We start from the raw sequence: 24,607 nt of genomic DNA, 5'->3' as shown, positions 1-24,607 counted from the left end.
AGAGTTCTTAGGCCTTTTCGAGGCAGTCAGAGATGATCTAGAAAGATGAAATTTGGCATGAGTGTGTAGTTTTTGTTCATGGTCAAAAAGAAAACTCATGAAATGTCCAATTTTCAGTTTTATGGGTATTCCCTTTTGTCATACCAGTTCTGTATAATTTTAGTTCCAGAAAGAGTGTGTCTTTAAGTTAAAAAATAACAAGTATAATTAATCATCATTTAGTCTCAGAATATAAGAAAGTAGTTGGATAACTATTCCTTTTAGTGGTTCCCAATTTTTCTTTTAAAAGAGAATTGAGTAGTCATCTTTAAAAATAATTTACAATGAGAGATCCCTATGAGATTCTGGCATATAACTTGGAAGGAGTTCAAGGAGCTGAGTGAATCGCTATAACATTCCCTGGTACAGAAAACTAATACTGCCATTGGGGACTGAACTCTGAAACCAGTCATCTTAGTATGAAAAATGATTTAGTTTAGAGAACAATAGCACATTTTACAGATTCTAACTAGTCTGAGCACACCAAAAAAGTAAAATGCTTTTATTTCTTAACAGGTTTGCAAACTGTTTTAAGAAGAACCAGGAGAAACTCTTCTGTCTGGGAAGGCATCCTCCATCTGAAAGTTTATCTCCTGTGAAATAAGCCATTAAGTGAGAAACCTGGTACTCAACCCAGGTGTTCAGGTAAAGGGTCACTGGAGAGGCAGCTTAAAAAAACAAGCTTCTGAATTCTCAGAGCTAAGAAGGGGATTCACATTTAGCTTGATTGGAAGGTATGCTAATACGATGTACATGAATTATTCTGAGGATCTTCTGGAATGTGATCAAAATCTTGGGGATGAGACCCAAAGAAAGGAAGGCATATTAGTGACTACGAATAACCAAGGCCAACCAATTTAAGGATGAGCTCCAGGGTGGCTTTAAGAAGCCAAGAGCCGTCTTTTAGCTGTATTTCAAAACAGAGCTCTGCAACCAAAGTTCTCCAATTGTTGAAGGTAAACTTGCCCTTCTTCATGTCTACAATACTGTAACATGGCTTTTAAGACTTGGCCTGAGGGCCCATAAATAAACCCATGCACCTATGGTCAACTTATCTATGACAAAGGGGGCAAGAATATACAATAGAGAAAAGACAGTCTCTTCAATAAGTGGTGCTGGGAAAACTGGACAGCTACATGTAAAAGAATGAAATTAGAACATTCTCTAACACCATATACAAAAATAAACTCAAAATGGACTAAAGACCTAAATGTAAGACCTGAAACCATAAAACTCCTAGAAGAAAACATAGGCAGAACACTCCTTGACATAAATCTTAGTATTTTTTTGGATCTGTCGCCTAAGGCAAAAGAAAAGCAAAAATAAACAAACTGGATGTAATTAAATTTAAAAGCTTTTTGCACAGCAAAGGAAACCAAGACAATATACTGAATGGGAAGAAATACTTGCAAATGATATGACTGATAAGTGGTTAATACCCAAAATATATAAACAGCTTATAAAACACAACATCAAACAAACAAACAACCTGATTAAAAAATGGGCAGAAGACCTAAAGAGATATTTTTCCAAGACAAAAAGACAGCCAAGAGGCACATAAAAAGGTGCTCAACGTCATAATCACCAGAGAAATGCAAATTAAAACCACAATGAGATATCACCTCACACCTGTCAGAACAGCTATCATCAAAAAAACCCACAAATAACAAAAGTTGGTGAGGACGTGGAGAAAAGGGAACCCTTGGTGGGAATGTAAATTGGTGCAGCCACTGTAAAGAACAGTATGGAGGTTCCTCAAAAATCTAAAAATAGAACTACCATATGATCCAGCAATTCCAGTCCTGTGTATACATCTGAAGAAAACAAAAATGCTAATTCAAAAAGGTACATGAACCCAATGTTCATGGCAGCATTATTTACAATAGCCAAGATATGGAAGCAACCTAAGTGTCCAACAACAGATGAACGGATAAAGAAGATGTGGTATGTATGTACAATGGAATAGTACTCAGCCATTAAAAAGAATGAAATTTTGCCATTTGCAACAACATGGACGGACTTGGATGGTATTATGCTTAGTGAAATAAGTCAGACAGAGAAAGACAAATACTGCATGTTATCACTTATATGTGGAATCTAAAAAATAAAACAAACTGGTGAATACAACAAAAAAGAAATAGACTCACAGATATAGAAAACAAAATAGTGGTTACCGGGGGGGAAGAAAGGGAGTGGGGGCAAAATAGGGATAGGGTATTAAGAGGTACAAACCACTATGTATAAAATAAATAGGATAGGGACTTCCCTGGTGGTCCAGTGGGTAAGACCCCGAGCTCCCAATTCAAGGGGCCTGGGTTTGATCCCTGGTCGGGGAACTAGATCCCGCATGCATGCCGCAACTAAGAGTCCACATGCTGTAACTAAAGATCCTGTGTGCCGCAACTAAGACCCGGCACAGCCTAAATAAATACATATTTAAAAATAAATAAATAAATAGGGTACAAGGATATACTGTACAGCACAGGGAATATAGCTAATATTTTATAATAACTAAATGAAGTATAACCTTTAAAATGTGAATCACTGTGTTGTATACCTGAAACTTATAAACTGTACATCAACTATACCTCAATTTTTACAAAAAGGAATGAATGAACAAATGAATGAATGAATAAATAAATCTGTCTCTCTCTACACACACACACACACACACACACACACACACACACACACCCTTTTGGTTCTATTTCTCTGGAGAACCCTAATACAAGTATCTACGGTAGTGATTCTCAACTAGAGATAAGGGGAAGTGGGGTTGATAAAAAGAGCAGAGGGGTTGGGGATGATAATTTTGAAAAGGCATGGGCAGACCTTGTGGAATACCTACTCAAAAGTCATTCACAATCTTCGTCTATTACAGAGGTGGGAATACTAAAACGAATTTTCCACCTTCCCCTGCAGCTAAGGGATAGCCATGTAACAGAGTTGTGGCCAAAAGGGCTTCCTTCCCAAATAAAAAGCTAAAGCCTTACTAGGAGAAAGCACTATGCTCTAACCATTCTCTCCACCTGGGCTACTAAGGATTCAGATGTAAAACCAGTGCCTGGAAGAGCTGAAGATCAACTCTACTGCTGCCACCATTCCCCAGTGTTCCACGCACAGCATTTTAAATAGGAGTGCAAGCAGAATCTGGCTTCTTAGGCCAACCTGTACTGAAAGCTGAGAAATTTAACCTACTTCATGTTAAATGTTATTATATAGACAGCTTTTAAAATTATAGCTGTAATCCTTCTCCACTGAGGCTAGCTAAGGTCAAAATCTGCAACGGGGGGCTTCCCTGGTGGCACAGTGGTTAATAATCCACCTGCCAAAGCAGGGGACATGGGTTCGATCCCTGGTCCGGGAAGATCCCACATGCTGCGGAGCAACTAAGCCCGTCTGCCACAACTACTGAGCCTGCGCTCTAGAGCCTGCAAACCACAACTATTGAGCCCATGTGCCACAACTACTGAAGCCCACACACCTAGAGCCCGTGCTCTGCAACAAGAGAAGCCACCGCAATGAGAAGCCCGCGCACCGCAACGAAGAGCAGCCCCCGTTCGCCGCAACTAGAGAAAGCCTGAGTACAGCAATGAAGACACAACACAGCCAAAAATAAATAAATAAATAAAATAAATTTTTTTAAAAAAATCTGCAATGGGAAGGACTTGGACCAGAAGAATTTCCTGAAAGTAATGATTATGAAGCACTGACAATTATAATTATAATGGTTATGAATCACTGAATTAATAAGGAAGGCTGTAGGGTAAGAGTCTTTGAAAATATGTCCTGAATTTTTTTATGGCATTCCACTTTAAAGACAGAAGTTAAATTGAGTGGCACTTTGACATCACTGCATTTTGTAATACAGTAGTGCATTTAAAATTTTACCTTAGTACACTTTTAATATTTGTTACAGTTGAGAACTAAAGAATTCTAAAGAGAACTAAAAATCACTGTGTAATAAAACCTCACTAACAAATCATTAACAAGGAACTTATTGGCCAAGTAGGTGAATGTAAAGGAACTGCCCAAATTACCTAATAATTATTTTATTTTATTTATTTATTTATTTTTGGCTGTGTTGGGCCTTCGTTGCTGTGCACTTGCTTTCTCTAGTTGTGGCGAGTGGGGGCTACTCTTCGCCGCAGTACATGGGCTTCTCATTGCAGTGGCTTCTCTTGTTGTGGAGCACGGGCTCTAGGCATGCGGGCTTCAGTAGCTCTGGTTCGTGGGTTCTAAAGTGCAGGCTCAGTAGTTGTGGCACACGGGCTTAGTTGCTCCGCAGCGTGTGGGATCTTCCCAGACCAGGGCTCGAACCCATGTCCCCTGCGTTGGCAGGAGGATTCTTAACACTGCACCACCAGGGAAGTCCCCTAATAATTTTTAAAGTCAACAGTATCATATCTTTGAGGCTATCAATGATGCACCTTTAAAAATATTTTCTCCAGTCCTATCTGTAAGAAGAAAAATCAAGTGCTGTCAAATAATGACTTCAAAATTCTGTGCTTACCTTTTTTTTCTCCAGTGTAAGGCACATAGTCTTCCCTGTCCTTATGCTCCAAAGCTTCCTTCTCCAGATATGAAAGGAGGTGTTCTCTATCAAATGGCCCTGTGGCAGACTTTGATGTCTGGTTCTTCTGCCGGAACCCGGCAGGCAGAAGGGCATTCTGCCAAAGAGAATGAATCAGCCATTATGACCAGCAAGAATCATAATGCTATATACGTCCAGATGTTACCATCTAAGAAAGATTTATAGACTAGAATGGGATGTAGGCATTAAAGACTTCATTACAGGGTTTTAGGGCAGCAACATAAAAGTGTTCCAAAGTTTTTTAAAATTAGGTAGAATTCACTTACATTATTATTAAAATAGGCACATTCACCTTTTCTTCAGAAAGTATTCTACTAGCAGGAACCACCCTTTACTTTTTAAGTATCCTGGGACAGTAATGAAAAATAGTTTGTAATGCTTAATAACAGCTCAGCATATATGTATACATAGAAAATAATTCCACTGCAAAAGAATGTTAAATGACTATATACATCATAGTCCTTCATAATGTCTGCTATTTCATCATAAAGACTTTCTCAGAAGAAAAACATGTATATCATACAGTAGGGTATCAGGATATTAATGTTTACTTGTTTGTGTTTAAATGCAAAGGTTCAATTTCTGTGTGTACGTATGTGTGTATATATCAGCACTAGGACGTATCTGCAGCAACCACTGTCACTGCTACTCAAGACACTCAGAGATTCTCACGGCAAGAGTTATATCCCTAGGTTCCACCTGGGTACAGCCTTTTTGAGTGCATGGAGTAACTGAGAGTGGGGGAGGGGTGAGAGGCAATGGACTAAAGTTGTCTCTTTTAGTCCCTACTCTGTATTTTCACTAAGCCCAGGAATAACAAGCGGTGACTAAACAATGTGAGCTGCATCTTTTTGCTTGTCAAAAACCGAAGAGTATCGTGATACTACCTTGTCTCACAATTCCCAAGTATTCTTTGCTTTGAAAATGGGAGGCGGCCAGAAAAGTTACACAAAAGGGCCAACTCTGTTCTACAACACCTCACAATATTGGCAAGGATGCTGAATCTCCTAGGTGTTATAAGATCATTTTTCATTACAAAGAGGGATCTTATATGGATAATGATAATAAGAAATACTCATTTTATAACTAGAAAATATGGCACTTCAACTTTGGCCATTTGCTGAAATCCACAATAATTTTCATAAAATTCGCCTTTGTGTTTTCCTCATGTAATGCTGTATGCATAACACAGAAAGCTCACCTATCAAGATGAAATACAAAAGAGGTTTTTCCTAACCATTCACCAAAAATGTTTCTACAACACAAAATTGTCTATAGGAATATAAAAAAGAAACACAAGATTTCTACCCTCAGACTTTGAAATCAAGACAAGACTTTTACATGAAGAATCTATTCTCAACAAACCATCAAGTCCTATCCATTTTTACTTCCTAAAAAACTGTCTAACTTTTCTCCATCTCCAATACCATTACTTTGGTCTACACTATGATCCAAGCTGGGATGGACTATTACATTAGCCTCCCAACTGGTCTCCCTGGATCAGTTGCTGATATACTCTTCAACCTTCACTCCCACCCCCTAAGGTTATCCTAGCCTCATCTCACGCGCCCTCCCACTCTAACCACATCAGCCCTTGTTCTTCCCTTGTACTTGCCATATACTTCTTTCCCTGGAATGCTCTGTCCATCCTTTTCTGCAACTCATTTTTCAGACTGCAGCTCCATTCCCCCAGGGAAAGCTTTTCCTGACCTCCCATTATATGCTCTTATATATGGCACGATTATTTGATTAATGTCTAATTCCTCACACTCCTACCAGACTATACATCAGGAGGGCAAAGACCACATTTGTTTTGATCACTCTCATATCCCTAAGCCTCGCATAGTACCTGAGATCTACAGGTTGCCCCCCACCCCAATACTTATTGAATAAAGATTTGAGAATACTTTAAAAGAAAAATGCTCGTTAAGGCAAATTAATATAAGTTACTTTCCTTCACCATCAATAAGGCACATGTATACATACCGCTACTTCATGGTGGTAGCAATGGAGTTGCATTATACCACCTGCCTGTTCAAGCCCATGTCAAACATACAGGTTTTAAATGATATGTTAGCTGGAATCCTGGCCCTTAAAAACAGTCTTTGACCACAAAATAAATGAGAGCTAACTGGCTTTGGAGGCTATGAGCTAAGCTTTATTAGAAGCACACTTTAATCAAGAAAGTTAATGGATCATAATTACTTAACAAATAGATAAAAAATCTCATTAAAATGACTGCCACTGAAAATTACATGCTTCTCCCTTGCAGTGGAATTTTGTTGTAATAATTTATTCCCAGTCTTAGAAACGAAAAAATACCTTTTGCCTAGGCAGGCTGGCTGGCTGTCTTTTTGAGACAGAAGTTTTGAGAAAACACAGTTAAGTTAGCAAATAAATATATTGAATGCAGAGTAAGGAAAGTAAAATAGCCCTCCAAAACATAACAAAATAGCACCATATACAAACTTCATCTGCTCTTCTCTTATCTACCTTCTGAGACTTTGGAAGGTACAGTGTGTTCCTCTGGTTGAAGTAGCTGCTGCTACCCCGGACCTCTTGTCTCCCCCGGTCCTTTACTGAAACACTTTCCAAAAACTTCACCCAACGAGCGGCAAGCTGTCAGTAAACATCACTGTTCTTCTAGTCTCAACTAACAGTATCTGAGGTTGGGGAAGTTACAACTAGGGTTGGGGAGTCTGCAAAATACATCCAGAAGTTAGAACCCAAGCCTCCCCATACAGGAAGCAGGCCATGGATTTCCAAATAAGAAAATAATAAGCCATCAGCTTTTAGACCTACAGTATAAAGCACGAGTTAAAGGGGACTCACTGTAGTTTAACAGAAAGACCACTAGACTCGGCCAGGGATCAACCAGGTAGTAAAGGATCTAGTCTCAGTTCTTTCCCTAATTGTAATAACTGAGGCAAGCCACCTAACTTTTGTTTTCCATCTGTGAAACAGAGGGCAAGCGCTAGATCAGTGTTTCTCAACCGGGGGTGTTTTCATCCCCCAGGGGACAATTGGCAATACCCGGAAACATTTTTGATTGTCACAGTTGGGGGGAGGGCATATTAATCACTTTTTAAATTTTCTGTATTTTATGATGCTTTGACATCTTGGGGGCCTTGCTAATCCTGGAAAGACTGCCCCTCCCAGGGCTAACTAATTCCTAGGGATAGCAAACAACTCCCCCCAAGCCCCTGCCATGTGCCTCTCATATGAAAACCAGACAATCCAGAGCCCACACCCCCGACCACCTCTTTCATCTTTCAGACACCAAGCCAATACTTCCCCTGACCTAAACTGCCCAGGGCCAGGAACTGGACAACTAGAGACCACTCCTGTAGCCCAGAGCCACTGAAATTACTCAAACTATCCAATTCTAAACTTGCTCAAATCTGCCCACCCTGCCTCACCTATTCCTTCCCTTGGAAACCACAAGAAAAGTTCTGGGCCACACTTGCACCTCACTCCTACCTCCTGACCAACCCAGCTGCTCCCCCATGTGGCCCTGCGTGGCTTGGTGCACTTCCTGCCGTTGGGAACTGAAAGTAATAAACTCTTCTTTCAAGGAACTTTCCATGTATGGTATCTCACCAGACCCGATTAAAACAAAATCCCAGGTACATTTTAAATCAGGAGGGTATTCTATTAGTATGTTGTGAGTAGAGGCCAGGGATGCTGCAAAACACCCTACAATGTACAGGGCAGCCCCACAGCAAAGAATTATCCAGCCCCAAATGTCAACAGCGCCAGGGCTGAGTAACCCTGGACCAGATGAACTCTTATGCTCCTACCATTTGATTCAAATAGGTCTGATAGGCTGAATTGCCTGGAGCAGATACTGCTGTGACATGCAAAACAGCACTGTTATTCTGAGTTACCCCACAGACTTAGGTGCACTGAAAAATCTTCCTTATAGTAACCGTCATGGTTAAGGGATTTGATCAGTGGTATTGACACATTACCCAAGTGCTAAAGTAATGCTGAGAAAAGGAGTGTAATTCTCAATATAAATTAGAAAACCTTCTAGCAGGAAATAAATGTGTGGTAGTGACAAGAACACTTTCATAAAACAAACTCTTACCACAGTCCTTAAAAGGCACTAAAAGTCAATGTCTTTTTTTTTTTAAGTCAATGTCTTGTCATAATAAAATGTGGTAAAGAAAAGCAGCCTAGCAAATAGCCATTACCTTCAGATCAAGGAGCCACAACCTTAGTGTTCTCCCCTCACTGCCTCCCAGCCGCACACGCCCTGCCACAACCACCGCTCCAGACATACCAGGGGTTAACAATTCCAGGGTCAAGGGTCTCCACCTTAGCCTTATGTAATGCATAAGGTCAGCAACAGCCATTTTGCAAAATAAAACATATATACATATATTCAGGTCTGCTCTACGTGGATTGCAGTATTGCCCAGAGTCTGCTTAGATCTATTCTACCAATAACTAGGAACTTTGATCCAATGTGGTCAGCATCTTTCCGAAAGGTAATAATTAGATTCAAGGTCATGAAGGACCCTCCAGAGACACTCTCCACACTGCAGCCATCCCGGTACAGAAGCCCTGAAGAGGCACAGCGGCTGGCGTCTGCCAAAGAGCTCGTCATCTGCTGCATTTTACCAAAAAACATTCTCCCCCCCCAGAGGAAAGACTCCTTAAAGGGAAGAAAATTCCAGGAGACGTTTGAAAATAAAAATGTTGGAGAAAATAGTTTAGAACAGTCGTGTCATTAGAGATACCAGGCAGAAGTGGGGGTAGTGGAAAGGAGGCCAGAAGCTCATTTGGATAAAGAGGAGGAGGGGGACGGCAGTGTCAGGGAAAAGTCATGGAAAAGCTAACTGTTCAAAGGCAGCTACTTACTATCAAAGGGTTTGAAAAATTATTTCATTTCTCTTTATTGCCTAGCACCTACCTCAGGGTCAAGATCATCCAGCACAGTTTCCAGTTGTTTCAGTTCTATTTCTGATAGATTCCCAAGGAGTTCATCTTCATCAACGTCCCTGTACTTCTCTAAGTCCTTCCGGAACGATAGTGCCATGGTTTGCAGTCACTTAATTTTTGCTATTCAGTACAGACAGAAGTGACTTATTTTTTTTCTTAAAGCTATGGAGAGAAGAAACAAAAACATTTAAAATATTAAGTCATCCCCACCTAGTTAGATCTATTTTAGGTTAAATGAAATGTAATTTCCATGTGTCATATATACTTTGACTACGTATCACACGCTACCCTTGCCTATGAATCATTCAATGTCTTTATCTTTTGTCTTTTGTTGACAAAAAGCAACCAAACAAAAACAAAAAGCCACACTGGGAAAAAAAAGGGGGAGGAGAGAATAAAATTGAAATCCATTAAACAGCTACTTGACAGAATTTAGATTCCTGATAACTGAGTTTTAGGGGGGAAGAACTTATAATATGTACCAAAATATAATTTTTTCCATCAATTGCTTTCAAATGATTGCTACCAGTACCAGAATACTTTGTTTAAGCACAGTGTGTTTGAGGCATGCTTGTTTTCCTGTAAATTGCTTAGAACATTATTTTCTGACTCAATATTAATATAGGGGAGATATGGATATACTCTCCATGGGAGGAATGGCCATTGGTAAAAACATATTTTGAAAAGGTTCATTTAAAACTTTTTTTTGCATTTTTTCTTCTAATTTATATTTTGTTGCATTATGAAAACAATACATTTATTTGGCAGAGTAATCTAGGTTACAAGTTGAAATAAAAGAAAATTCTGAAGAAAGTGCACTGATTATTTTTTAAATATGAAATATTCGATGTATTCTAACCAATACATACTAGCATTCTTATTAGGAAAAGGCATTTTTAAAGGAAAAAAACATAGCATTCTGAAAAGGTTTCAGCAAAATACTCAAAACCATGCTGGGATATGTCATCCACTGACTGGCAAGATTGGTCAGGAGGGTCTGGTGGTAGGAAAGGATCTTCACCATTTCCTCACCATGTTCATCCCTTCCAAACAGCTATGAAGTGACTCAAAAAGCAGCATCTTTCCAGATATAGCAGGACTATTCTATAGGAAAAAAAAATACTTAAAATAAGTACTGCAAAAAGCGTGAAGTAAAAATGAAGTATTTCCATAAATTCTAGCCATATATGTAGATCATTTGCCTCATAAAATGTTCCTATGTGAATAAGAAATAATCCTTAGACTTCCTGATTTGGCTAAATTTTTCTTGGCTGTAAAACGCCCAGTACTTCAAAGTTTGGATATACTTTCTACTCCCTTCTCCCAAGTTTTCCCAACTTAATATTTTAACTAATACATTTTCCTCCTCAAACTAGTAACATTTTATGGACCCTTTTATGTGTTTTCATCTCCTATGAAGACAGGAAGGTTCACCACAGGGGTCTGTCAGCTAGCAAGCATCTGGGACCAATAACAAGCAAATTAACAGAGCTGTGCTTATGCAGATGTTAAATTGCAGGCATTTTGTGTAATTGCCCAAGACAGGTCTGGCTTACACCTGTTCTACTGGCACTTCATTGGTTGAGCAGTTACCCTGGATTTTTTTCGCTTTTTGGAACACATAATTATCATTGTTGTCATTACTAAGTTTGGTAAACATCCTTTGTATTTCCAACTTTAAGACAAGAAGCTTACCAAGTATCCTGAGAGTGAATTTTCTCAATTAAAAATAATACACTCTGAGGAGACGATTCAATAGAAGGTACCAGCACTTTCAAATATATTAACCGTAAAATGCAATTTTAAAGAAGGTGGCACAGGACTTCCCTGGTGGTGCAGTGGTTAAGAATATGCCTTCCAATCCAGGGAACACAGGTTCGAGCCCTGGTCCAGGAAGATCCCACATGCCACTGAGCAACTAAGCCCGTGAGCCACAACTACTGAGCCCATGCGCCACAACTACTGAGGCCCACGCGCCTAGAACCCGTGCTCCACAACAAGAGAAGCCACCGCAATGAGAAGCCCGTGCACTGCGATGAAGAGTAGCCCCCACTTGCCACAACTAGAGAAAGTCCGTGCACAAAAATGAGGACCCAATGCAAACATACATACATACATACATACATAAATAATTCACTTAAAAAAAAATAAAATAAAATAAAGAAGGTGGCAGGCAATTTTAGGAGAAAAAATAAATAGAACATTTTGAAAAAATACTCCCTTTATTAAAATACCAATGATATGCTATTTGAGACAGATAAGGGTAAGAAACTGATAAAAGTACATGAATAGGTACCATGAGTAATTAGTTAGTTTTCACTATTTTTTAATGTTTGGACAATCAATCCAAAAAGTTTTTAATGTAGTTTAATATAATTTATTTTTGAGGTTTGTAACATAGAATAAAACCAACTTCTTGTAAACATTTCAAAGAAATACATATTATTTTGAGCATCCCCTCACTTTACTCTCAAGTGTTCCAGTTTGGGCCATAAATTCAACGGTCATCCTACTAATAAGGTATTATAATTGGCAATATGATAGGAATGAGGTGTTAGGGGCAAAGGCAATGTTATATGCCACCCAGGGTCTATAGGTTTGGAACATGACATTCCTTAGAGTGACTAAACAGGTTACTCCAAGAGATGGCTCCTTATTCCAAAGTAAAATCTGTCACACAAAGCATGTTTATAGTATTGCTTAAAGATCAATAAAATGAACACCATGAACACACCACCCAGCCTCAGAAAGAAAACATTACTTTGTACTCTCACGTTCCCCTTTCCAGTTGCATCTCTTCCCCCCAAAGAAGCAGCCATTGTACTGAATTCTGAATTAATCATTCCCTTACTTTCTTTACAGTTTTACCTTAAATGTACATATCTTTAAACAGTTTTAGTTTTGCTATTTTTTGCACATATATATATATATATATATATATATATATGGACTCACACAGTATGTATCCTGTGACTTGGTTTTTACACTCAGCATTGCTCTGAGTTCATGCTTAGAGCTGAACTTCTTTCATTTTCATTTCTATATCATATACTGTTATATAAATGAACATCTGAATTACTTGTAGTCTTTCCTTCTCTACTTTTCTGCTGTTACCTATTTCCTGGTATACATGTGCAAGAGTTTCTCCAAGTTGTCCAAACCTAGGAATGGAATTGCTGGGAAAAGGGTATGTTATTACTCAAGTTTACTAGGTAACGTCAAACTGTTTTCAAAGTGGTTGTACCAATTCACATTCCTAGAAGATTCAATGCATGACAATTTCATGTTGCTCATCCTTGCTGATTGTCGATATTATCAGTTGTTGTGGGGTTTTTTTGCCCATTCTGGTGGATGTGAAATGATATTTCATTGTGGTTTTAATTTGCATTTTGCTGAGTTATGATGAGGTTGAGTATCTTTTCATACGTTCTTGGCCTTAGTCACTTAGACATAGTGGTGTTCCTTAGTCTGTGAAGAATCTTTGTCCGTTTTTTTTTTTAATAAATTTATTTAGTTTATTTATTTTTGGCTGCATCGGGTCTTCATTGCAGCGAGTGGGGGGCTATTCTTTGTTGCGGTGCGCGGTCTTCTCATTGCAGTGGCTTCTCTTGTTGCAGAGCACAGGCTCCAGGCACATGAGCTTCGGTAGTTGTGGCAGGAGGGCTCAGTAGCTGTGGCTCCCAGGCTCTAGAGCGCAGGCTCAGTAGTTCTGGCGCATGGGCTCGTTGCTCTGCGGCATGTGGGATCTTCCCGGTCCAGGGGTCGATCCTGTGTCCCCTGCACTGGCAAGCGGATTCTTAACCATTGTGCCACCAGGGAAGCCCTCTTTGCCCATTTTTATATTGTGTTATCTTTAAAAAAAAAAAATAGATGCTCTTTACTATATTCTGGATACTAATCTTGTCAGTTATATGTTAAAAATCTCTTCCATTTTCTTTTAACTCATTAGTTTCTTAAGGTGTTTCCGGGGGAAACATATCATTTAATTATTTTCATTTAATTATTTAAGGAATTTACTTCTTTGGCTTGTTTTTTTCCTTTTCAAAGCAATGGAAAGGCATTTCCTTCAAGTTCGGATTATGAAATCTTGCCAAGAACTTCCAGGTACTATACCAGAGTTTCCCAGAAGCTTCAATTCTGCTTCAGTAAAAAGCAAACAACTGCTGCTCATCCTATTTAATGCTGCTCAAAACTCACCACAAGTGTTCACATGCTCAGAGTCTCTAACTTGATTGTACCTTCTCTCTCAACTCTCATCCTTTACTGAGGATTATCTGTGTGCTGACACTGTGCCGAGTATTAGCAAGAGAAGCTCAGAACTCCTTAAGAAGGGAAGCTCTGGAAGCCGTGCTTTGCTCTGCTTTCTGTCCCATGGATAACATGTCCTCTCTTGCTTGTCCTCTGCCATCTGTATCTTGGAAGGGGAACAAATTCTGAATGGTTTCAACCAGTGTGCTAGAAAAGTTATCTTAAATCTACACTGGGTCTACAAGAACTTTTTTTAATCTCCAAGCTAATGTAAAATACATTTCATAAAAATACACTTCATAATCTACACAGCACAGGAATAGATTTTTTAAAGCATAATATTCTCAATCTTTTTTTTTTTTCCTAAAGGTTGTATATAAGCAAAAGTTAGTTTTGCCAGATAAGTTAGGTAAACTTTCAGGCAGATGTAGAAAATCTTCTAACTTGAAATTCTGGTATGATCAGACTGTTTAATTCTCCATCCTTAACTCACTTTTTAGAGCAGTGGTTTTCATGTTTTAGACTGAATCAGAACCCCCTGGAGGGCTTGTTACGACACCACCCCTGGGCCCCACCCCATTTCCTGATTGAATAGGTCTATAGGGTAGGGTTGAAAATCTGCATTTTTAACCAGCTGCCAGGTGGTGCTGATACAGCCGGTCAGGAACTAGGCTTTGAGAGGCACTGCTCTAGAGGAACTGACTTCATAAATTTGTAAATTCTGACAACTAGGCCTCACATTCTTGCGGCAGTCTATCCTGTCCTACTCACTGGCTGAAGAACTTTGTTAAAATAGTCCCCAGAGTCTATGGGAACTGTTGCCATGGTATGCTTTCCTTTTCACTCTGTCACTGCTTCACTGGATTTCAGTTAGCGGAGGCAATACCGAGGAACATAAGGAAACTCCTGTAGTATTCTGGGCCAAAAGCTTTCATTCCATTAACCAACTTCCTTTTCATGTATTACTAGTCTCTAGAATCCTCCTTATTTTTCACACAAGACTTTCAGGACCCTGTTAATTTCCAGGTGGATTCTCAGCCATCTCATTTCACAGATGTTTTAAATTTTAGCTTTCTATTTAGATACTTTTTAAATAGCTGTATTCTAGATCTTTGGGATCACTTTAAATGAAGCACTGTTGTGAGATTTCAGATGCCATATTTACATTTATATTTATCATTGCATCAGCACCAGGTAGAACTGCCTTAATTGTTCTAAACTAATACAGAGGCAGTCTTAATACCTAAATGATGCATTTGCACAAAATGGAGACACAGCACTACGTAACCAAAGCTTTCTCTGAGATTCAAACATAGAAAAATAGTAGAAGGGGACTTCCCCGCTGGTCAAGAATCTGTCTTACAATGCAGAGGACACAGGTTCGATCCCTGGTCAGGGAACTAAGATCCCACATGCCGCAGAGCAACTAAGCCCAAGCGCTGCAACTACTGAGCCGATGGGCCTCAACTACAGAGCCCGCATGCCTCAACTACAGAGCCCACGCACTCTGGAGCCCACGCGCCACAACTAGAGAGAGAAAAACCAGCATGCCATTAGAGAGAAGCCCGCACGCCGCAACGAAAGATACAGCATGCTGCAACGAGGATCCCGCGTGCTGTAACTAAGACCCGATGCAGCCAAAAATAAATAAATAAATAAAATGTTAAAAAATCTGTACAAAAAAGAAAAATAGTAGAAGAGCTATACCTGCACATGGTACATGGTGAGAGAGGCACAGTGAACTCAAAGAGAACTGGTACTGAGGCAGTCAGTACCATATTCCCATCGATGGCAATTTAGTTTTTGCAAAAATCAATTAACACTAGGATCCACAATAATTTTTTAAGAGAAATACTTCTCTATTTAACCAATCTCCACTTATTTGCCTTCAGTTTCACATTTTTTTATAGAGTAAGGTCTTGACACTGACTATTAAGAAAAAAACTGGAATTACGTGGTTCAAAGTTACATTCTCTCAAAATATGAGGTGTTAACCCCCATTTCATCACTATTTCAACAGGGCAGGCTCAGAGTTCAGACTCTTATCTGTTCTCTCTTAAATGCACACATGTGATCATGTTGTTCTCTAGTTCAAAAATCTAAAATAGACTCACAGTACCTTCAGTGGGGTTAGGCAAAGTACAGTGTCAGTGGGCTAAACTCGGCCTGCTGCCTATGGCTGTAAATGATGTTTTAATGGAACATAGTCCCATTCATTCACTTATGCATTGTCCATGGCTGCTCTTGTGCTACAATGGCAAAGTTGAATAAATGCAACAGAGACCCATATGGTCTGTAAAGCCTGAAGTATTTACTATATGGCCCTTCAAAGAAAAAGTTTGCCAAGCCCTGACCTACAAGATAAAGTCCAAATTCCTCAGCATGATATATGTAGTTCACAACCAGGTCCCAGCTAGCTTTCTATTATAATATTATCTCAGGCTGCTCACCATCATATAGCCTATAGGCCAAATAGGCCCCAAAGTTTTAGGTCTCTAGGCCATTTGCTTATTTCCTTCCCTTTCTCCACAATGCATGCACTCTTTCTCATTTACCTCTGTCCTCAAACCCCTACATATTCTTCAAGGCCTAGCTAAAATGTCATACATATCTTCCCTGAAATTTTCCCTGCTCTCCTGTTTGATCGGACCCCCAGGAAAGATTAGTATCTTCAACTGATAAGATCAACATACAATAAGAGAATGTTTCCCAAAAAAGTAGATAGAACAAATGACTATAGAATGATGGTAACATAATCATGGAAAGAAGGCAGTAAGCAGGCAGATATAAGAAAATGGGATTCATTAAGCAAGATTTGGCCATGTTCATGAAGCACAAAGGAGGCATGATATCCTGACCAGCAGATGTGATTGGCTGGTTCCCACTGCAGTTATATGTCCCATCTGAAGAAGCATCAGATGGCCAATGCCTGATGTCATTCGACACTGACATCACTCAATTCCCCTTATTCCTCTCCATGCTCACACCAAGTAATCTTCTAATTAAAACTTGGCTATTCATGTAGTCTTCCTCACTTTATATTAATAAACTGATGTTTTTTGACTTATGCACCAGTCTTTTATGAGTGTGGTTAGTATGGGTCACTTTTTAAGAAATTAGGCACCTATCGGTGGATTGAAAACAGGTCTCTGCAAAAGCAAAGCTGAGGACCATCACATGAAATCCTATCCCAAGGATGGCTGGCCAGCTACTCCTAAAGACACCCTCTATCTCATGTCAAACCAACAATGACAGAGAATTAGGTCACCTTCTGTCTCTCTTGCTGGACACTGTAAGCCCCCTGAGGAAGAGAGATTCTCTCCTAGATCTCATTTCTTACTGGGTTGCCATCACCAGGTGCAGTACGTGGTTACACATAGTTAAGCCAAACTTGATTTAATTGGATCATATATCAGTCTCTCCTTTCCCTTTTTTGGTAGTTCCCTCTACCTGCCCCAGGTATCTAGTATCTCTCTTGCTCCCTCACTCTATTTCCCTTATCACAACTAAAAAGGCACTGATAATCAGTCCTTGATACTTCTGCTAATCCTTTACAGCCTCTGCATTGTTCATCTTTTCTTCCCTCAGTGTCAAACCATTTTGGCTAAGAGTTCTCTGCTGTCTAATCTTCTCTAGTTAAAACAAAAGAAAAACATCTAATTATCAGTCACCAGACCTCTGAAATTAAATACATGCCCTGATGATGATTTGATTTTCTTTTGAGTAGAAATGAATTTCCTCCTTGGGAGATACCAAGCCTTACTCTTCAGATGTGCTGGGCTTAAGACTGCGTGTCTTTTCCTCACTGGCTTCTCCTAGGACCCCTGGGTACTGAACCAACCTGACCCGCCAGATCAGAAACTTCTTTTTTTCTGTCACAAGATTCCCAGGTGATTATTTGTTTTCCAATATATTTACTGGTCATTCAACAAATATTTTTGAACATCTTCTGTACCAGGAATTGACTTGCTCCAGACAATAGGCATAAGAAGTATACAAGACAGACAAGTTCCTTGCTCCAGTTTAAAGGTGGTGGAAAGACAAAAAACAATGAACAAAAAACCAAGGTAATAACAGATAGCAATAAATATGATAAGGAAAAACCCAGGACAATGCTATAGGAGAAGTGAGGGTCGGGAAAGTTACTTTAAGTGGTTCAGATACTGTTCTGAAAGGTGACTTTTAAGCCAAGATCTAAAGGTCTCTCCCAACTCTCTCAGCTTAGGACTCTGCTAACAGCAGCAATCTAGGTGAAAAACAATGGTGGCTTTGCTTGAAGTTGTAGCTGTGGAGACAGAAGTGGGAAAAAACATGTGACATATTTTAGAAGCAAAGCCAAAAGGACTTGTTCACAGACTGGCTGTAAGGAGATAAGGACAAAAGATGCCCTAAGGGATGACCTCTGTGTTAATTTCAGTTAGTATTTAATAATTTTTGTTGTTGTTGTTCCATACCTATTTTTTCTGAAGAGCTGAACATGGCCATATGCCACCTATATTTCTAGGTCTAAAACAAAAAGGTTCTTGGTTAATATTTTCATAATCGTTTGTTTTGAGATCCACATTGTAAACTGTTCTCATATGACAAATCTTGAACACCCATAATAATAACCAATTAATGAAACAAAATAAACCAATTAAAAATTACTAAATAAAACAACTGCTGGCTATGGCCTTTAAATATATTTGTAGGCTAAACAAAAGTGCCTGTCTATGTTAATACTATTTCTGGCATCACCTTTTCCAAAGAGCTGAGACTAAAAAGTGAAACAAGCAAATGTTCTGTCATGATTTTTTTTAAAATGTTATACAATTACTGTTCCAAACTTATTTTTCTCTCCAATATTTTTAATACTTATAGTCAAACTGCTGAAGAAGAGATGATCATGAATTTGGCACCCAGCAATCACTGTGATTTCAAGATCCACACTGCTGACCCTCAACACCTAGTCTCTGAGTTCCTTGACCTTCTCTCTTCTGATGGTCCCGTCCTCTGCCCTACCTCAGCTCTACATCCCTACGGTTGTAACCTAGCTCTAATCATTACCAATAATTGTACCCCTCCAGAACTCTCAATTTCTTTGGAAATTCTCTGGAACTCCTCTAGCAAAACCCCAATCCTGGTTAAAACGCTCTTCCTACTTCTCACCTGTACCAGGGTGACAGATAAAGCAGGAGAAAAACACACCAACTGACCAGCCATATTTAATATTTATCACCACTAACATCAAAGAGTGCTGCCGACTAATCCCACTGCATTTCCCTAGTCCAGTCACTCTCCCACAGTCTGACTATTTTTCTTCTTCTTTTCCCTCAGACCTTTAATATTTCTTATCTATCACTCTCAGATGAAGAGCCTACCTTAATATTTCACTGACGATATAGAAGCAATCATAAAAGGATAACTAAGCTCCCAAGGCTACATCTACCAACCGACCTAAATTTGTACCCATATACTCTATCTTCTCTCTTGTTTTTATAGATAAAACTGTCCAGACTCTCATCTAAGGCCAATCCCACTGCCTGTGGCCAAATCCCATCCATGCTCATTTATACAAGATCACTTCAATAATTGGGCCCTTTTTCTACAGGATCATGCCCATCAGCATACAGACTGTAACACACCTCCCAAATTAAAAACAAGCATTCCTTTGACTTCATATCCCCCTCCAGACACTTTGCATCCCCCTCCCGACAATTTCTTGGCTCCTCTTTATAGCAGAATTCCTTGAAAGAACTGTTTTTGGTACCCCAAGTTCCCTCCCTCTTATTCTCTTACACCTTCTCCAATTTGGCTTTTGTTCCCAGCATTTACTCCACCCAAACTGACCCTGTCAGCAATGACCTGCATGGTGCCAAATCCAGCTGTCAGTGCTTTTTTAAATTTTAAAATATTTTATTAATTATCTACAGTATATTATTACGTTTTATAAATTACATATAGAACTGTACATCATTCTGATGTACAGTTCTGTGAGCTTTGATAAATGCATAGAGTTGTACAACCACCACCACAAATCAAGATACAGAGGCAGCTGTCAATTCTTAGTCCTCACCTTACGAGGCCTATGAGAAGCAGCATCTGACAACAGATCCCTCCTTTATCCTAAAACACTTTTCTCACTTGGCCATGGAGACATTATTTCCTCTTGGTCTCCCTTTATCTCTCTGACTCTCCCACCTCATTCTCCTTTGCTAGCTCCTCCTCATCTTTCCTACCTTTAAATGTGGGAGTGCCCCCAGGAGTTAAGTTCTTTGGACAGCTTCTCTTTCTATATTCACTCCCTAGGTGATTTCATACATTGACAACTCTTGGATTTATATCTCCAATTTGGACCTCTCTCCCCAACTCCAGACTTAAAAATAACTACCTATGTAACATCTCTACTTGGACGGCTAACAGGTATCTCAAATGTGAATGAACAAAACAGACTCTTTATTTTCTCCCTCAGACCTGCTCTTGCCATGTTTTTATCATTTAATAAACAGCAACTCCATTCCTTTAGTTGCTCAGTCCACAAATTTTGGAGTTAACTTTGACTTCTCTCACACTCTGCATCTGATCCATCAAACATTTGGCTCTATCTTTAAAACATCATGGACTTACCATCTCCACTGCTTCCACTCTGGTCCAAGTCATCAACATCTCATTCCTGGCCCACTGCAATCTCCTCCTAACTGGGGCTCCTCCTCCCACTCTAATGCCCATATAGTCTATAGTCTATTTTCTGCAAAGGTACCAGAGCTATCTTATTCTTTTTAACTGAAGTTTTTATTGAGATAGTTATAGATTCATATGCAGTTGTAGGAAACCACACAGAGGGATCCCCTGAACACGTTGTCCAGCTCTCCCTGATGGCAACATTTTCCAAAATTATAGCACATCACAATGAGCATATTGACATTGATATAGTCCACTGATCTTATTCTGATTTCTCCAGTTTTACTTGTACTCATATTTGTGTATATGTGTGTATAGTATGTTCCATACAATTTTATCACCTTTTAGGTTTGTGTATCCACCACTACAGTTGAGATACTGAACAGTTTCAACATCACAAAGATTCCCCATGTTGTTCTTTTATAACCACACCCATCTCCTTCTCTAACCCCTGGCAAACAACTTATCTGCCCTCCATTTCTAAAATTAAGTCATTAAAAAAATGCTATATACATAGGATCATACAATATGTAACCTTAGGGATCATTAGGCATAAATTCCTAAAGATTCGTCCAAGTTGCTGTGTATCGATAGTTCACTTTCAAAATTGTATTCCATGGTATGTATTTTCTGCAGTTTAACCATTCAGATGTTGAAAGACAGTTCCTGACTACTACAAATAAAATGTCTATTTGTGTGAACTGACCAGATTCCATTACTTCTGCTACTCACAATCTTCTAATGGCATCTCATCTCCATCAGAATAAAAGCCAAATGGCTTTACAATGGTCCACAAGGCCTTACACAATCCCCCCCACCCCACTAAGCCTCAAATCATCTCCAACCATTCTCCACTTTGCTCACAGCACTTCAGCAACACTGATCTTCTTGCTCTTCCTCCAACAAACCAGGCATACTCCTGCCTGAGGGCTTTTGCACTTGATGTTCCTTCTACCTGGAAAACTCTTCCCTGAAACAGCTAAATGACCTGTTTTCTCACTTCTTTAAGATCTCTGCTTAAATATCAATTGCTTAGAGAGGACTTCCCTGTCCACTATATACAAAATATCAACTCCCACAGGCCCCTCCACTACTGCACTAGGCAATCTCTATTTTCTTACCCTGTATTTCCCTCTATATTATTATCTGACATGCTATATATTTACTGATTCATCATCTATATCTTGTCACTAAAATCTAAACTATATTCAGTCAGAGACTCTCTTTTGTTCACTACTACATCCTCAACAGAGAATAGATCATGGCACATGCCAAGTACTAAAAAACAGCAGATATATCTAATTTCAAGGCTAAGTGTAAACTTATTAAAGTCACTTAAGTTAACCTGGAGTCATTCAAGATTATTGAAACACTAACCTCTTACCTTTATATGACAGTAGCTTTGTTTATGATGTTTCTTCCTAGATCAGATCTAAGTTAAGAAGTTGTTTAAGAACTAAATCGAGGCTTATCTATTAAGAAGTAAATAAATTAAGCTAAGAATAGGAAAGTTAACACTCGACTGAGCTGCCTAACTCTGTATTTTTAAGTTTCTCATATTAAATTGCTGAGATGGCCTGGCTTTTTTTTTCTTCATAACTTGTCTTTTTAAAAATAAAAATACATATACCTACCAGCATGGCTAAAATGAAAAAGAATGACAATACCAAGTGTAGACAAGGATGTGGAGCAACTGATACTCATAATTTGCTAATGGAGTGCAAATTGATTCAACCACTTGGGAAAAGTATTTGGTAGTATCTACTAAAACTAAACATACTCATACCACAATGGTGTAGCAATTTCACTCCTAGCTATCTACCCAAGAGAAATAGTGTTTGTGTTAATAAAATAAGATGTACAAAAATGCTCACTGCAGCTTTACTCATATCTCCAAACTAATAGAAAATGAGCCAAGTGTCCACTATCAGGAGAATACACAAATGAGCGGTGGTACAGTTATAAAAGACAATACTACATTAAAGAGCAACTATGATTATGTGCAAAAACGTGAATGAATCTCACATGTATTATGTTGCAGCCAAAAAAAATAAAATAAAATAATAAAATAAACACGCAAAAAATACTTATAAAATAAGTTATCTCTACCTGGATATTTTAACATTTAAAGCATCTAAATGTTGTCCCATTTAATGTCGGCCTTTACTTTCATCTCTGCTGGTCTGAGGAACATTCTCTTTGATGGAGAAGGCTGGAGTAAAGAAAGTCATCTATTTATTCCTGGCGTTGCTAAAGCACAGGCTGAGTACGAATATCTGTCTGGGATATTGTGCAGCAGATTCCTCAACTGCAAGGGAGTTTAAGAGTCTCATAAGGTCATTTCCTTCTTTTGAGCTTATGATTCTAATTAGTGATAACACTAATTATAACCAAAAAATGTACTTAGTGCTCACTGCGTCCAAAGCACTATGCACGCAGTATTTACCTTCTAAAAAATAAAAACCATTTTATTTTAGTTGTATATTATGTATATTACTTTTGTAGTAAATAAGACATTTTTAAAGGAAATAAGTTGGATGCTAAATCTATCCTTCTGTTCTGTTCACTGCCTCTTCTATACAATGAAGTGTAAAAGGCAGTGCATTAAGTAACGATTTTTGCAGAGTTCTTAGGATGCTATGGTTGACCCAGATGTGGGCACATCTGAGTGAGGTAGAAGTTTGAGAAACTTGTGGTTGATTATTCTCTGTAAAAGTTCCATGGAAACTTACCAACCTTCACTAAGTATGAGATTAGCTAAGCAGCCCCGTCTTTCCTGTCACTGCAACTGATGCCGTCTCGATTTTTTAAAAAAGAGATCTGGAGATCCCAAAAGCACAAGGAAAGAAAATAAAGTCTGAAGTCTGAGGGCAGTCTGGAAAAACTTGTTAGGGCCAGAACAGAGAAGAGATTTAATTGGAAGCAGGTTACTGAGGGCAACCTTAAAGTAGAAAGCAGCAAGGTCATTTCTGTGACTATTAAGAGAAATACTTCATAGGTTACTCATAGCACTTCAAAAACAATCTTTCAACAAGACTCTACCGAGAGACTTTGTGGCTCCCATGTGAGTTACCCCCATTTCCTTTTCTGGCTCAAAGCAGCCAAACCAGCTCCCAGTCGTAGCCCACCTCCTCTCTATTTATTCTTTGTGGAGTTGCAGCAACAGAGGTACAAGGCAAGGTCAGAGAGGAACCCACTCTGTGCTGGGATGAATGCCACACCAGCCACACCCTTAACACACCCGTTTCTCAGTACCAAATGTTTTCCAGCCTTCTTTTTGGTTTGTTTGTTTAATAGATTGGGCAGAGGAGGAAATGCTCAAGCTTTTTTAAAAGTTATTGCAAACTCAAAAAAATCTTAAAATAGGAATGACATCATAAACAAGTCTCTCACAATAATCAGGTTACAGAGCTCTGTATCTCTGAGGGTTAACCTAAAAGATTCTTCTACCAGTTATACTGTGGACAAAATCAAATATGACATGAGGTGGCTTGCAGGAAAAACTTATCAGTGCTCAGCCATCAATCAAAATGCTGAATCCATTCCAAGTATATAATGGAGAGATTGAGGGTTTTCTTTCTCCTTCTCTACCAAGGGAAGTATCGCTATGACTCATTCTTCCTCTTGCAAGAATTTTCTTAATATACTGAGTTAGTAAAACTATATACAAAATCCTAAAATAAACTAGGCTATATCTTAAAGAAATCATGCTGAGATCAAGTTGAGTTTTATGCAGTGAACAAACGGTGCACGGCAACATCTTTCCTCAGTTTCACCCTTCTGAATTTCCTGGGCTTCAGACCAGAATTTTTCCTTCATTCTGAAAAATTCTTTTCAACCTTACCAATTTCCCCATCTTCAGATCAATATGTATTTGTATATATTTATTAAGTGCCTATTACATTTAACGTGCTGTCCTGGGGTAAGGAGACATTGGACTGGAGCGGGGTAGGGCATAGGGAGAGGAAAGGGACCACGGGAAGGAGAGGAAAAGAATTTGAGAAAATTGTACAAACAGATTGTACAATTGTTGTACAAACAAACACTTTATAAGTGTTTCTCAAACTGGAATTTAAAAGATTATAAGAGTCAAAGACATGGCAAAAATAGGGCACAGAGA

General features: G+C 38.9%; 1 protein-coding gene across 4 annotated transcripts in view; it reads right to left on the bottom strand.

Annotated features, from left to right (window-relative positions):
* The window catches only part of TMOD3 (tropomodulin 3), an 88,608-nt gene that overhangs the window by 40,539 nt on the left and 23,462 nt on the right, over positions 1 to 24,607 (bottom strand). For 3 of the 4 annotated variants that reach the window (XM_029236954.1, XM_029236957.1, XM_029236955.1), the window contains exons 2-3: positions 9,551 to 9,741; positions 4,553 to 4,709 (exon numbers count right to left, since the gene is read on the bottom strand). In XM_029236954.1, the coding sequence (XP_029092787.1) occupies positions 4,553 to 4,709; positions 9,551 to 9,676 (283 nt within the window). In that variant the 5' untranslated portion in view covers positions 9,677 to 9,741. Of the gene's footprint in view, positions 1 to 4,552; positions 4,710 to 9,550; positions 9,742 to 12,534; positions 13,152 to 24,607 lie in introns of those variants that run through there. The other variant, XM_029236956.1, reaches the window with a different exon arrangement.

Source organism: Monodon monoceros, unplaced genomic scaffold (assembly GCF_005190385.1).
Source record: "Monodon monoceros isolate NGI ecotype Baffin Bay Population unplaced genomic scaffold, NGI_Narwhal_1 Super_Scaffold_21, whole genome shotgun sequence".
Classification (NCBI taxonomy): domain Eukaryota; kingdom Metazoa; phylum Chordata; class Mammalia; order Artiodactyla; family Monodontidae; genus Monodon; species Monodon monoceros.
Note: the sequence above shows the minus strand (reverse complement) of the source record. Positions and strands in the feature narration are given on the sequence as shown.